Source organism: Balaenoptera musculus, chromosome 15, assembly GCF_009873245.2.
Source record: "Balaenoptera musculus isolate JJ_BM4_2016_0621 chromosome 15, mBalMus1.pri.v3, whole genome shotgun sequence".
Taxonomy (NCBI): Eukaryota; Metazoa; Chordata; class Mammalia; order Artiodactyla; family Balaenopteridae; genus Balaenoptera; species Balaenoptera musculus.
The window spans coordinates 29,840,293-29,854,652 of NC_045799.1; the positions used below are offsets into that span (position 1 = coordinate 29,840,293).

At 50.0% G+C, this 14,360-nt stretch overlaps 2 protein-coding genes and 5 non-coding genes across 8 annotated transcripts; 6 read left to right on the forward strand and 1 right to left on the reverse strand.

The window, feature by feature from the left end:
• The first annotated feature begins 3,657 nt into the window (after positions 1–3,657).
• NOP56 (NOP56 ribonucleoprotein) lies at positions 3,658–9,124 on the forward strand. Its single transcript, XM_036825563.1, has 12 exons — positions 3,658–3,742; positions 3,885–3,974; positions 4,430–4,544; positions 5,130–5,291; positions 5,449–5,647; positions 6,017–6,204; positions 6,286–6,437; positions 6,623–6,723; positions 7,090–7,238; positions 7,458–7,579; positions 7,764–7,901; positions 8,667–9,124. Exons 1-12 carry the CDS (start codon positions 3,740–3,742, stop codon positions 9,036–9,038), a joined length of 1,791 nt encoding a protein of 596 aa, XP_036681458.1. The 5' UTR covers positions 3,658–3,739; the 3' UTR covers positions 9,039–9,124.
• LOC118882122 lies at positions 4,906–4,973 on the forward strand. Its single transcript, XR_005016677.1, has one exon. It is a non-coding gene; the product is annotated as a small nucleolar RNA SNORD110 (small nucleolar RNA).
• Positions 5,762–5,893, forward strand: LOC118882117. Its single transcript, XR_005016672.1, has one exon. It is a non-coding gene; the product is annotated as a small nucleolar RNA SNORA51 (small nucleolar RNA).
• LOC118882120 lies at positions 6,786–6,871 on the forward strand. The gene has a single exon (XR_005016675.1). It is a non-coding gene; the product is annotated as a small nucleolar RNA SNORD86 (small nucleolar RNA).
• LOC118882174 lies at positions 7,296–7,366 on the forward strand. The gene has a single exon (XR_005016721.1). It is a non-coding gene; the product is annotated as a small nucleolar RNA SNORD56 (small nucleolar RNA).
• Positions 7,624–7,694, forward strand: LOC118882173. Its single transcript, XR_005016720.1, has one exon. It is a non-coding gene; the product is annotated as a small nucleolar RNA SNORD57 (small nucleolar RNA).
• Positions 9,125–9,128: 4 nt separating the features above from the next.
• On the reverse strand, positions 9,129–14,293 carry IDH3B (isocitrate dehydrogenase (NAD(+)) 3 non-catalytic subunit beta). 2 transcript variants are annotated; one of them, XM_036825566.1, is made up of 12 exons: positions 14,231–14,293; positions 14,031–14,111; positions 13,820–13,918; positions 13,600–13,720; positions 11,603–11,663; positions 11,393–11,525; positions 11,158–11,291; positions 10,965–11,067; positions 10,727–10,873; positions 10,400–10,494; positions 10,226–10,286; positions 9,129–9,252 (listed from the first exon to the last, which is right to left on the reverse strand). In XM_036825566.1, the coding sequence occupies exons 1-12, from the start codon at positions 14,264–14,266 to the stop codon at positions 9,172–9,174; spliced, it is 1,152 nt and encodes a 383-aa protein (XP_036681461.1). In that variant the 5' UTR covers positions 14,267–14,293; the 3' UTR covers positions 9,129–9,171. The 2 variants fall into 2 exon arrangements, with proteins under 2 accessions (XP_036681461.1, XP_036681459.1); XM_036825564.1 differs by having other exon boundaries at positions 9,129–9,543.
• Positions 14,294–14,360: the final 67 nt, after the last annotated feature.

The following is a 14,360-nucleotide window of genomic DNA, read 5'->3' on the forward strand; positions in this document are numbered from 1 at the left end:
TGCCTCAGTGAGGAAATACGCTGGTGCCACACGGCATGGAACCAGTAGAGGCCTGACATAAGGAGACCCAGAGCTCAGAGATTTCAAGCACCTGAGATCAGTGTGTCTCAGAGGATAAAGCATACAGGTCCAGGGGCCAGTCCAAAGCAGCCATTTTATAGCAGGGATTGATGGGGTCCCAAGACACAGCACCAGATCCTGAGCACAGAGAACTGAGACATACCCCGTTTTCCCCTGCAACTAGGGTATGAGAATGCTCCCATAAACCCTACTGCAATTTTGAAAAGACCTGAAGAAGAGAGGAAATCTGAAGTGATTCTTAGCAACCCTGTTTAAACCAGAAACAACTGAGATACCAGTAACTGGAAAGTTTACACACTGAACATATTTTACAGGTTCCAACAACATTTAATCAGTAAATTGTCCATCTACTGCCACTGGAAGTTGAAAAATGAAATGCATAACTGTTTCCTGTGTGAAATTAAAATGTTTAGAGGTGTTCTGTCTACATGTGCAAGTTAATGGCTAACATGATAGAAATGAATCAGAGCAGCTGGGTGTATAAAAAATGGGGTTTTAGTAGATTTTATGGGAAGTGATGGGAGAACTGAGACTCAACTGAGAATAGGTAAAATGAAATAGTGTGATAAAAAAAATGTATCACTATTTATTGATAAGGGGGACAAAAGAACAAGATGAAAGTCCACTAACATTCGCTGAGTTCCTACTACATGCCAGGTACCACATCTGTGTCACATACTAGCTACCACACCTCTGTCACACCTGGCCTATGTTCGGTAAAATGTTTGTTGTCAGGATGAATGAATCCTCCATCTTCATTCTGCAAAAGAAATGAAAACTCAGGAAGGTTGGGCAATTAACTTAAGGTCACATTGTAAGTAGCAGAGCTGGGATCTTAACCCAGGTTTGCTGACTCATTCATATTCACTGCTGCTTAAAAATCATCCCCAAATTTGGTGAACCTAACAAACAGCCCAAAGGCAAGGGAGATACGGTCTTTGACATCACATGCTACAGAGATGCCCATGGAGGTCAGGATTATGAAGTACCAGGGGAGATAGTTTAGTAAAGAGGGGGAGATAGTTTAGTAAAGAGAGGGAGGTAAAGAAGCCAAAGAAATATTCTTACTGTTTAAACCATGTCCCCATCTAATCATCAGCTTTTCTGCCTCACTAGTGGAAGTGCACTTTTCTGCCTCACTAGTGGAAGTGCACTTTTCTTCAGCCACCTCTCTAAGTTAGCAAACTGCTTTAGCACAGTTCCTTTATAACCAGAGGACTCAAATCTATCCAAAGTATGACTCTGGTTAACTTTCAGCTCAGTGACTCTCAGGCTTTCTGTATTTAATCCACAGAAGTGTGCATTTATATAACTTATATATATGGTATATATATTTGCATATACATGTATATGTGTATATTTACATGTATGTATACATATGTATGTTTGAGACAAAAGTTTTATAAATCAATACTCCTTACTCTATGTAATGTATTATTATTTCATATATTCTTTCATCCTACTTTTTTAATGCTGGCCAAGAATGTCTAAATTAATTCTGCAATCCCATTCCAACTTCTCCTTTGAAACCCCCTACCTTAGTAGATAAGCACCTGTAACCCCAGGAATATTTAGGATTAAGTATAGAAGTAACGAAGTAGATCAGTCATAGCATTAACATTTTCCGTTACATTTTTTTAAAATTTATTTATTTTATTTATTTTTGGCTGCATTGGGTCTTCATTGCTGCGAACTGCTTTCTCTAGTTGCAGCAAGCGGGGGCCACTATTCGTTGCGGTGCACGGGCTTCTCACTGTGGTGGCTTCTCTTGTTGTGGAGCACGCGCTCTAAGTGCACGGGCTTCAGTAGTTGTGGCATGTGGGCTCAGTAGTTGTGGCTCGCGGGCTCTAGAGCGCAGGCTCAGTAGTTCTGGCGCACGGGGGCTTAGCTGCTCCATGGCATGTGGGATCTTCCCCGACCAGGGCTCGAACCTGTGTCCCCTGCGTTGGCAGGCAGATTCTTAACCACTGCGCCACCAGGGAAGTCCTTCCATTACATTTTGGAAACTTCTATTTAATTTGGTAATTATAATGTTTAAGAGAATTTAATATTCTGATGTAATAGATTAATTTTGCAATTCCATTTTAAAATGTGAGATGGAGTGACTGATTCAGACTCATGACTGTAAGTGGATACATGTAACAAAATTCAAGCACATTTGCAAGCAATATTCAGACTATGAGATTTTAAGATTTAAGATTAATTAAAGTTTATTAGATTTTAAGAGTGAGCTCAGGGACTTCCCTGGTGGCGCAGTGGTTAAGAATCTTCCTGCCAATGCAGGGGACAGAGGTTCGATCCCTGGCCCGGGAAGATCCCACATGCCGCAGAGCAACTAAGCCCGTGCGCCACAACTACTGAGCCTGTGCTCTAGAGCCCGTGAGCCACAACTACTGAGCCCTTGTGCCACAACTAGTGAAGCCAGCACGCCTAGAGCCCATGCTCCACAACAAGAGAAGCCACCGCAATGAGAAGCCCACGCACCGCGAAGAGTAGCCCCCGCTCGCTGCAACTAGAGAAAGCCCAGGCGCAGCAACAAAGACCCAACGCAGCCAAAAATAAATAGATAAAATAAATAGTAATTAAAAAAAAAGTGAGCTCAGTACTTGGATCTTGTCAAATAACTGAATTGCTTAAGAAGAAAATACCTTAAAATTATAAATGCACGTTAGCTGTGGGAATTTAAGTTATAAAAAAATCCCCTTAAGATGACTTTTTAAATTTACCAGCATATATACCACTTTGGGGTAACCAGGTTTTGGATTTATAATTCTAATATTAATTATTAAAGCAAAAGTAATTTCAAAATAGTCGCCCGAGTGCCCAAAAGCTGCCCCGAGAACACGGAAGCAGCTCCAGTTCACTCGGAGCTAACCGAGTGTTAAGAATTTAGGGCCGTGCACTAGGGCGAGCGACACGTGGCCCCGCAAAAGGAGCAGGGTTCTGCAGAAGCAGGGAACGAGAAACCGACCTAGGAAGAGGCGGGATCATCGTTCTTTCCTACTTCAGCGCCTGCCGCCCTTATTTTTAAGAATAAATAAAAAACAATTTAAAAGCACGAAGCCAGCCACTAGGAATCACGATGCCTCAGGGTCTGCGCCAGCGCACCCCAGGCCCCGCTTCCATCCCGGTAAGGAGGGGAGGGCGCGCGGACCCGGGGCTCCAGTCAGGGTCGTCCCCAGTGCCCGGCGGGGACGAAGGGGGTCATGAGGTCGCCTGGGTCCAGAGATCCCCGGCGCTGAGGACAGTGGGCTCCGCAATAGTTTCTGCCCGGAAGGATCGCCGCGGCCCGCGCGGGGGCCTCCAGCCCGGATTCCACAGAGCTCTGCTGCCCGTAATTTACAGGATGAAAACATGAGGGATTGGACAGTTATCCGGAAAAGCGCCTTTCCAAACCGTTTTGCGGCCTGCAGGGCCCCCTCGGCCCCGCGCGTCCCCGGCAACCAAGCCTCAGCGGAGGCCGGAAAAGGCCTGCTAGTCCGCACTCGCGCCCCCGCCCTGCGGGCCGTACCACCCCGGCGGACCCCCTCCGAAGTTGCGGAAAGGTACAGTCCCCGGCCTCTGATTGGCCGAAGACGCAGGGGCGTGGCCTCCGGAGCCTGGTTCTGCGCGCCAGAACCCACTCGCCGCAGTGCGAGCCGGGCCAAGAGCGAGCGCCATGGTGAGGAGTGGTTGCGGGTTGCCGGCGAGGCGGAGGCCATGGTTTGGGCCTGGGTTCGGGCCGGGGCCCGGGCCTGCCCGGGGAGCGAAGCCAGGCGAACGCGGGGGCCGCGCTGACGCTCGCGCCCCGGCTCCTTTTCCAGGTGCTGCTGCACGTGCTCTTCGAGCATGCGGTCGGCTACGCGCTGCTGGCGCTGAAGGAGGTGGAGGAGATCAGCCTGCTGCTGCCGCAGGTGAGTGGACGCGGTGGGCTCGCCCGGCCGCGCCGCAGCCCCTCGGGCAGCGCGGGCCCCAGCATGCACCGCGCGCTCCCACGTGGCCGGCCGCGCGTTGGGGGGGTGCGCTGTGCGCAGCAGCTCAAGAGCAGGGGATCTTTACCTGCATTCGTGATTAGAATCGTGTTAGAAGCATTTAAAAGTAAGTCTCCCGCATTCGAATTTGTGTGCACTCTATACAAAATGCAGATTTTCATTTTTGCATAAAGAGCAAATAAAACTATATGAAGAATGCAAAAAAAAAAAAAAGTCTCCCGGACTCCACCCCGTACCGATGAAGCGGAACCGGGATTTGGGCCCCGTGATCCGTTCATTTTTAAAGCGTTCGGTTGGTCCAGACCTGCAGCTGCTTTACTGCGCCCTAGAGGCAAGGGCGAGGGAAGGAAACCACTTATCGTCTTTCTCCCCCCCAGGTGGAGGAGTGCGTGCTGAACCTGGGCAAGTTCCACAACATCGTTCGTCTCGTGGCTTTTTGTCCCTTTTCCTCGTCCCAGGTTGCCTTGGAAAATGCCAACGCTGTGTCTGAAGGTGAGTTTGCCACTAAATATTTTAGGGAGATAAGCCTGCTACTGTTAACCTTTTAAATTGCACAATCTAGGATGTAGGCTTTATTTCTTGTGGGCGCTGTAGTGATAAATGATTCCTAAATGAAATCTGGCTGGGGTGGGGGGACTGGTATAATACTAGACCCAATCAAATGTGGTTTTCTGCTACTTTGTTCAATTGATTTTGATACCAAAAGCCAAGAGAAAGAGGTTTGGTCCCAGAAGGTAAATCCAGTACTAAATGCTCCTATTGTGCTCCAGGGTGTTTTTTAAGCTTTCAGTAATGTATTTCATACTTATGTTATTGAGCCCGAGTTGTGTTCCTCCCATGGTTGATGCAGGCTTTGCAGTGATGACCTGAGTCTGTCAATCCCCTGAGTATAATCACTGATGTCTCCATGTCTCTGAGCAAAGCCTGAAGGGGAGGGCTCTAGGCACACCATCCTAGCATGCTCTGCAAGACCAATGTAAGATCAGTCTGTCAGTGATCAGTTGAGGGGACAGGATTCCTTTTTATGATTTAAGCATCCTTCAGCATGTTAGTGGGAGCTCTGTTCTTTGCCCTGAGGTGTTGTTCATGAGGACCTCCGCCTGCTCTTGGAGACTCACCTACCAACCAAAAAGAAGAAAGTGCTCCTGGGGGTTGGGGACCCCAAGATAGGTGCTGCTATACAAGAGGAGTTAGGGTACAACTGCCAGACTGGAGGTGTCATAGCCGAGATCCTTCGAGGTGAGACCGTCTATTGACATTTTTGAATTCTGGGTGGGGGTGTCTAGAAACTCATTAGGCTTAAGGTTGCTTTTTGGAAGCCCTCCTGCTTGGCTGGTGCCCATGGGTGCAGGAGCTAGCTCAGCCCTTCCTTGCTCACAGTCTTGCCCTCCTCCAGGAGTCCGTCTGCACTTCCACAACCTGGTGAAGGGTCTGACTGATCTGTCTGCTTGTAAAGCCCAACTGGGGCTGGGACACAGCTACTCTCGTGCCAAAGTTAAGTTTAATGTGAACCGAGTGGACAATATGATTATCCAGTCCATTAGCCTCCTGGACCAGCTGGATAAGGACATCAATACCTTCTCCATGCGTGTCAGGTAAAGTGCAGGGATGACCCCTTAGAAACAAGGTCTTGGGTCTGTGGTTTAGCTAATTTTGAATCTTGAGATCAGGACTGGCTCCTGTGGGTAGAACCATGTGGGGTGGAGCTGGGCCTCCTGGTGCTTACCACAGGCTGTGTTCTTACACTGACTGTATAGAAAGAGGAGGCAGAGTAAACGCACCCCATATACACCTCAGCCCAGGCCCTTTGCCTGGTCTGTATTGTGAATGGGGCGACATGGAGTTGAGGTTTTGGATCTGATTTGTTCTGGTTTCCTCCAGGCAAAGAGTAGATCTGGAGAGGGCTGAGGCTATAGCTTTGAGACATGGCAGCTGGGCCATGGAGTGATTGTGGCTCTTTGCAGGGAGTGGTATGGGTATCACTTTCCTGAACTGGTAAAGATCATCAATGACAATGCTACATACTGCCGCCTTGCTCAGTTCATTGGAAACCGAAGGGAGCTGAATGAAGAAAAGTTGGAGAAGCTGGAGGAGCTGACAATGGATGCAGCCAAGGCTAAGGCTATTCTGGATGCCTCGCGGTCCTCCATGGGTCAGTATAGAGCGTGGCAGCCAAAATAAGGTACAGGGCTCTGAATACTGGGCTCCTGCATTCATACTTGATGTCCCTTAGGCATGGACATATCAGCCATTGACTTGATAAACATCGAGAGCTTCTCCAGTCGTGTGGTGTCTTTGTCAGAGTACCGCCAAAGCCTACACACTTACCTGCGATCCAAGATGAGCCAAGTAGCCCCCAGCCTGTCCGCCCTAATTGGGGAAGCGGTGCGTCATGGGAAACCAAAAAATGGGGGATTAAGAAATTACCATGTATATTTGTATTGTTGTATTGTATTTCCTGACCCATCATATCTTCCCCAGTGGTACTTGATGGGGAGGAGGTGAAGCAGGATTATGCAGTTGGTAGGTTGGCAATCCCAGCTTCTCTAATTCCTTGAATCCTTCTCCAGGTAGGTGCACGTCTCATTGCTCACGCTGGCAGTCTCACCAATCTGGCCAAGTATCCAGCATCCACAGTGCAGATCCTTGGGGCTGAAAAGGCCCTGTTCAGGTACCAGTGAGGGCACCTGCCCACACTCAGGTGCCACTTCTGGTGCCCACTGCTTGTTTGGGGATCACGGTGATGGTTGACCAGGGCTCCCTGACCTGTACAGGCCTCTGCTATGGGGGTGATGGCCAGTCCTGGTGTCTGAGTGATTCCCTGGGCCCAGCACAGGGACCACCTTTTCAGGTCAGCGACATTGGATGCCTTCCCTCTGCCTCTGGGAGTGGTGGCTTGGCATGAGGTGGGGTAGAGACCCATCCTGGCCTGAGGCTTACCTGGAAACAGGGGGAAGAGGGGAAGGGAGGCGCTGCCTTAGCTAACGAGGTTGAAATTTCTGATCTTAAAACTCTCCGCTGAATATTCTTCTCCCAGAGCCCTGAAGACAAGGGGTAATACCCCAAAATATGGACTCATTTTCCACTCTACCTTCATTGGCCGAGCAGCTGCCAAGAACAAAGGCCGCATCTCCCGATACCTGGCAAACAAATGCAGTATTGCCTCACGAATTGATTGCTTCTCTGGTATGGGTGGGGAAGTTGGCAGTTGGGAGGGAGGGAGGCTGACTACCCTAGCAGCTTCTACAATGATGGCAGTATTTTTCGTCAACAGCAGTTCACCTAGTGAGTGTTGATACTTTGAGTCTGAGTGAAGCTCAGGGTAGAGGGAATACTGGGGGTGGTGAGTAGTTTGTCCCTTTAGAGACTGACGTGCTATGTTTACTTACATACATGCATATCCAGAGGTACCTACCAGTGTATTTGGGGAGAAGCTTCGAGAACAAGTTGAGGAGCGGCTGTCCTTCTATGAGACTGGAGAGATTCCACGAAAGAATCTGGATGTTATGAAGGAGGCAATGGTTCAGGTCAGTTTGGGTCAGGTCAGGTGGGGAGAACCAGAGCTGGCTATTGGAGTTGATGAACTGTCTTAGCCTGACCATGTAGAGTGGAGGCATAAAACTGATTTAATGAGCCTGATCCAATAAAGCCAAGAGAGAGACCTGGGGAACCAGAGGTCTTCAAACCTTTTCAGCACTTTTCTTTGGCCAGGCAGAGGAAGCGGCTGCTGAGATTACTAGGAAGCTGGAGAAACAGGAGAAGAAACGCTTGAAGAAGGAAAAGAAAAGGCTGGCTGCGATTGCCCTGGCGTCTTCAGAAAACAGCAGTGGTACCCCAGAGGAATGTGAGGTCAGTAGTAGACAGCCCTTAGCCCTGGGTGAAGATCTTAAGCCGAAGGACAGAAAACAGCAGAACAGAGGATATGCCACCTCAAGTCAAGGTCTGGAATACAGGCTTTTGGACTGAAATAAGGATCTGAAACCTCTAAAACTACCTCTTGATTCTATAGGAAGGAGATAGGTGCTGAGAGAACTCGCTCAAGAGCCCAGAGCGCTGGTTTGTAGCAGCACCTGTTCACTGGGCGAGTGTGTTCTGTCCTTGGCTGCTTCCCAGGAGTCCTCAACCGGGGGTAGTGTAAATTCCTGCTCTGCTTGTTCCCAGACATGTCTAGAAATGGTAGCATTTCATACTGGGGGTTGAGGGCAGGGAGAGCTCCAGTGTGCTATGTTAGAATCATTCTCCCTGGGATTGTTGTAGTGCCCAGTCCGCCAGTGTTTCAGGGTCCCCTCTGGAACTTGGTGTCATGATTCTTTTGCAACCAGCATGGTAGGGTTTTCTGTAAATTACTTACTGGGCTTAGATAATTGTGTATTCTCCCTACCTTCTAGTGATTGGCGGGGGGCGGGGGGGGGTCACCTTTGACATGCATTTCCAGAGTTAGAGCCATACAATTTAAAAATCATCCCAGAAACACTGGACAGTCTTAACACCATTTCCATCCACCAGTCTTTCTGCGCTGGGTACTTAACAGCTGGAATTCTAACGGGGTGTGTGTGCATGTTCATACAATGGATGACACTCTTTTCATGCCCATTTTTCCCTTTCTGCCATCAGGAGACAAGTGAAAGACCCAAAAAGAAGAAAAAGCAAAAGCCCCAGGCGGCTCCTCAGGAGAATGGAATGGAAGACCCATCTGTCTCCTCCAAACCCAAAAAAAAGAAATCTTTTTCCAAGGAGGAGCTGGTTAGTAGTGATCTTGAAGAGACAGCTGGCAGTGGAAGTCTTCCCAAGAGGAAGAAATCTTTCCCCAAAGAGGAACCAGATAGTGACCCTGAAGAGTCAGGAAACAAGAGGGTCCCCAAGAAAAAGAGGAAATTCTCTTCCAAGGAGGAGCCTCTCAGCAGTGGACCTGAAGAGGCTGCTGCCAGCAAGAGCAGCAGCTCCAAGAAAAAGAAAAAGCTCCGAAAGCTATCCCAGGAAAATTAGAATGGACATTTCCCTAGTAGGGCATAACTTACAGAGATATTTCCCAACCCATCCCCTATAGCCCAATAAAAATAAAAACAAATTCACGAGTCATGTCATATCATGTTTTATTGGACACCTTACATGGTGGGACCTATGGGTTGGACAGGGCACCAATGACCGCCTCAGTGAAGTCTTGGCAGGCGGCATAACCACCCATGTGAGAAGTTCGAACCTGTGGTGGAGAACTGTCATCACCTCTGTGGCCTGGGCCCCATCCCTAACCCCCCACCACCTAAGTTCCCTAAGGAAGCCAGCCCCAGACAACCTAGGCTCTGCCCAGAAGGTGATAATGGTCTACAGGTTTAGGGCTCTTCTCTGGTCCACTGCACTGAAGGGAGGTGTATGGTCCTTGTGAGGCTGGAGGGAATAACGGGCTCTAGCCCCCATAGGGGTGCAGGTGGCCGATGACAGACTTGATGAAGTCGGTTGTGGTGCTGTAGCCGCCCATGTCTCGAGTCCGCACCTACAGCCACCACCGGCAACACCCGTGGGGAAGAAAAGAGAGCCCATGAAGGCAGGGCAATGTGATGGAAATGGAATCCAAAGAGGGTGACAAGGCCAGAAAAAGAAGACAATGCAGCAGAGATGCAAGGAGGCGGCCAGGTTTGGAAGAGCATGGACCCGTCCGTTCCTGTCTTGAGGGCCAGAGCCACTGTTCCAGCTCTGCTGTGGCCTGGGCGAGGGTGGGAAGCTGAGCATGAGTGAGAAGGGAAATGCAGATTGGAGACAGGAGAAGGATGCCTTGGAGGAAATTGAGAAGACCAGGTGGAAGCACAGATGTCGGCAGGGGAATGGCAGATGAGGATGGGCTTCCAGGTGTGGAGAAAGTGACACTGGTGCCTCATCCTGCCAGCTATCTCCCTCTGCTCCTCCATCTCCCCTTAGGAAGCTGCAAGTTCTCCATTAAGATGGCCAATTAAAGAGCCAATGGATGGAGCAGGAAAGAGGGAATAGCAGATGGGAACTAGGAGGCAAAGGAGATCAAGAGGATGAAACAGCCAAGAGAAGGGAAATGAACAGCCCTGACAGGATTGGGGGAAAAGCAGAGCAGAGGCTCTTGGGACCTGGAGGGAAAGGACGCCCCAACTCAGGTTCCCCAGAAAGTCCTGCCGAGACCCTAAACCCCACAGCCTTTCTAAACTCACCTTGCCGACTTTGATCACCTTCTTCACCGCATCTGCAATCGTGTTGGAGTGATGCTCGAGACTGTCAATGTGGACAGAAAGAAACTGAGATAGCCCCCATATCATCCCCCTGATTTCCCCACCTGTGCTCCCCGAACAACAGCCAGCTGCCTCCCCGGGCTGGCAGTGACCTACTTGAGATGCCGCAGCATGTTGGAAGCTGACAACAGCATGGCTGTGGGGTTGGCTATATTCCTGCCCACTGCCTGGGCAAATGGATGCCGGGCACCCTGTGGAAAGAGGAGCAGGCCAGAGTCATTGGGAGCAGACATTCTGCAGAAGCTGAGGTCAGGGAAGGGCATTAGGATGAAAGGTCAGGCCAGGAACACTGAGATGTAAGGGGGGGACAGGAGCAGGCCAGGGTCACTTAGGAGGGGGATGCACTGGGGGAGAGCTATCAAGGGGACCTGAGGTCAGAAGAAGGGCACAGAGAGGGCTGAGGGAGGTGGTGACTTCACTCACCGTCTCAAAGACTGCATACTCTGCACTGTAGCTCTCACCAGGGACCACACCAGCTCCCCCAACCAGGCCAGCAGCCAGATTGTCAATAATGTTCCCATAGAGGTTGGGCATCACCAGCACATCAAACTGGTAAGGATTCTGCACCAGCTGGGGGCAAAATGTGGGCATGGAGGAAAGACGTAAATCCTATTCCCTGCCTTTCTCAGCACTGAGAATGGAGACACCGGGAGGGCCTCACCTGCATGCAGCAGTTGTCTATGATCATTGTCTCAAACTTGATCTTGGGGTACAGTTCAGCAACTTCCTCACAGCACTGCAGGAACAACCCATCCCCCAGTTTCCTGTCCATGGGCCAAAGGGAACATTCAGCCGATAGAGTGCAGGGAGCTACCTTCCCAGGAACCTACCCCATGCAAAGCCATGTCCCTCACATGATATTGGCCTTGTGGACAGCTGTGACCTTGCCCCGCCCCTTCTTAGTGGCATAGTCAAAGGCGAACTTTGCGATCCGCTGAGATTTGGTTCGAGTGACAATCTTCAGGCACTCAATCACGCCCCTCGCACTCTGCATAAGACAGAAGCAGCTGGGTGACACTAGAAAAAAGGGAAGGAGCTGTGCCTCTCTCCCCAGTTCACCCCTGCCCTCCGCGATTTCTAGGGCCTCACCTCGTGTTCCAGAGAACTGTACTCCCCTTCTGTCTGCTCTCGAATAATCACCAAATCTAGATTGTTGTGTCGAGTCTTGTACCCAGGAAGTGACTTCACATGGACTACGTTGGCAAACAAGTCCAACTTACGCCTGGGGATGGGGCAGAGCCATGAGCACTGTGCCTGGTGCCCCAGTACCCCACTCACCCATGTCCTCCCACCACCTACCTCAGCCGCATATCGTAGGAGGCTAGTTCCCCCTTATACTCCATCGGGGTGTGGATCTTTCCTGCATAAACAAAGTTGAGGTGGGGGGGGGGGTAGGCACAGGCCAAGCCCAAGGGAACCCAGATTGGTGTCCAATCCCCTCAATGATCCCCCCCAGACTCCCATCTCCCACTCCCAAATAAGTGACACTTAAATGCCTCTGGAGGCAAGGGGCAAAGGAAAATAATGTAGTTAAAACCAGAAACATTTTACCCACTGTTTCATTTCTAGTCACCAAATTTAATTTATGTTGAAACTTCAAAATGACCTAAAAGGACAGAAAAGAATTTTCTCATGTCATCAAAGAGCCTGGGTTTCGGGACTTCCCTGGTGGTCCAGTGGGTAAGACTCTGCACTCCCAATGCAGGGGGCCTGGGTTCGATCCCTGGTCGGGGAACTAGATCCCACACGCATGCCGCAACTAAAGATCCTGTGTGCCGCAACTAAGACCCAGTGCGGCATAAATGAATGAATGAATGAATGAATAAATAAATAAATTAATTAATTAATTAATTAATTAAAATTTTAAAAAAAGGAGCCTGGGTTTAATAGGTTGAGAAACAACCTAGGGGATCTGTGACCTTTCTTGATGTTTCTATGACTATGTATTTGACATCTTCTCAACCAGCACTTATTGAGTATCATGTGTCAGGCACTAGGGATATCAACCAAAAAACACAACACAAATTCCTGTCCTCAAGGGGCAAACAATGCATTGGGGGAAGACAGTTAATATGAAAGACATGATAAATACCATGGGAGAGGTATTACCAACACGCACAGGAGCACAGAGAAGAAATTCCCTCTGGTAACATCAGGAAGTATCATAGAACAGCTGGCACTTCAGCCAGACCTTAGGTTGAGTGAGTGTACCAGGTTGAACAGTGAACCACCCAAATGATATGTCCATGTCCTAACCCCCAGAACCTGTAAATGTGACCTTATTTGGGAAAACAGTGTCTGCAGATATAATAAGTTAAGGATCTTGAGACGGAATCACACTGGATCCAGGTAGGTCCTAAACCCAATGACAAGTCCTTATACAAGAAAAGAAGGAGAAACAGATACACAGACACAGAGTAGAGAAAACCATATAAAGACAGAGGCAGAGACTGAACTGATGCATCTACAAGCCAAGAAACACCGAGGAATGCCAGCAGCTGCCAGGAGCCACCAGCAGCTGGAAGAGGCAAGGAAGGATTCTACCCAAGTCTTCAGAAGGAGCTCTGCCAACACCTTAATTTCAGGATTCTGGCCTCCAGAACTGGGAGAGAATACATTTCTGTTATTTTAAGCCACCAGGTTTGTGGTAATTTGTTATGGCAGCCCTAGGAAACTAATACAGTGAGTGAGGAAGATTCTGACAGGTGGCACCAAAAGGAGAACACTGTGGCAGAAGGAACAGGAAAAGTCAAGACAGTACACGTATTTGGAAACTAATATAGTCTGGTGTGACCAAAGCACACAACAAGTGTTGTAGAAACAAAGGCAGAAAAGCTGAGGGTCAGCTCATAAACAGCTTACTCTCCTACACTAAGGCTGGGCCTGAAAGTCATGCTGGTTTTTCCAAGAGAAGAGCTGTAGAGGATGGACTGTAGGGGCAGAACTGAAAGCCAAAAAATCTAATGAGGCGATTACAGTAGGGAAGCAAAAGGGAAGACAAAAGAAAAGAGGCAGCTAGAAACGGCATTCTAGAAACACAGTTAACAAGACTTGATGACCCATAATGTAGCACCATGACAGACTACAAACTCATGGAGCCTTCCTGCATAGACAGCATGAGAGGCACACGATCTCTCAACTCCTGGGTTTCCAACTGGATTCCCACTGATGGCCACCAATCAGTGGCGGGAGCTCGGTAGAGTTAATGTATTATGTGTGTGCTGAGGGAAGGTTAATGAACACTTATTCGTTTGATTTTAACTAACATGGGTGGGGTAGCAAGGAGGCACACATACCAATGATGGCCACCTTGTTCTCCTTCATAGAACTCAGCACCTGCTCCAGCTTCTCCTCAGATGCCATATTCTGCACCTCGCTCAGGTGATGCTCCTGGAACTCCACTGGGACAGAGGCAGCCTTCAGGAGCAGGTGTCAAAAATCGCAGGGTCAGAATCGAGTAAGTCCTTTCCAACCCAGGCCATCGCCCCTGCTGGCTGACTCCCCCAGGCCACTCACCTTGAACACCTCCTTGACAGCGTGCATCAGTTCAGGCCCCACGCCGTCTCCCGGTAGCATAGTCACGGGAAAGGCGCCCTCCACCCTCACGTCCTCGCCCTGCGAGCAGGGTCAGCAGAGCTAGAGCTGGGGCTGGGGCAGGAGTCCTGGGGTAGGCCAGGAGAGGACGGGTCAGGGGCGTGGGCGAGACCGGAGCCGGACTTGCACTTACCTGGCTCCGCGAGGAGGCTTGCGCTACGGCCGAGGTACACAGGCTCCTCCATGCCCTGGGATTCGGGGCGGCGACCAGCGCCTACGACAGTCACATAAGCCTTTGAGGTCGGATCTGGGAGCCTCAGGCCCCGAATACTTCACTGAGCCCGGTACAAACCCGCCGCCCTCCCGCCTGCCGCAGCATGCCCCGGGCCTCACTCGGGTCACCCAGCGGACACCGCCGAGGGCCGCCATGTTCTCCACAGGAAGTCGCGGCGAAATGACGCCGGAAGCCGGCGAGGCTCACCGCCCCTATTTCCGGTCCGTCACGAATGCTGGGAGGTACGCT

What these genes read in the sequence shown, in the direction of transcription:
- IDH3B (XM_036825564.1), bottom strand. Translation starts at nt 14,266, where the DNA reads ATGGCGGCCCTCGGCGGTGTCCGCTGGGTGACCCGA. An exon ending in CTGTCAAGGAGGTGTTCAAG is followed by an intron (nt 13,721 to 13,819) that starts GTGAGTGGCCTG and finishes CTGCTCCTGAAG; the next exon opens with GCTGCCTCTGTCCCAGTGGA. An exon ending in ACAGTTCTCTGGAACACGAG is followed by an intron (nt 11,292 to 11,392) that starts GTGAGGCCCTAG and finishes TGTCTTATGCAG; the next exon opens with AGTGCGAGGGGCGTGATTGA.
- NOP56 (XM_036825563.1), top strand. An exon ending in ACGAATTGATTGCTTCTCTG is followed by an intron (nt 7,239 to 7,457) that starts GTATGGGTGGGG and finishes ATGCATATCCAG; the next exon opens with AGGTACCTACCAGTGTATTT. An exon ending in GTACCCCAGAGGAATGTGAG is followed by an intron (nt 7,902 to 8,666) that starts GTCAGTAGTAGA and finishes TTCTGCCATCAG; the next exon opens with GAGACAAGTGAAAGACCCAA.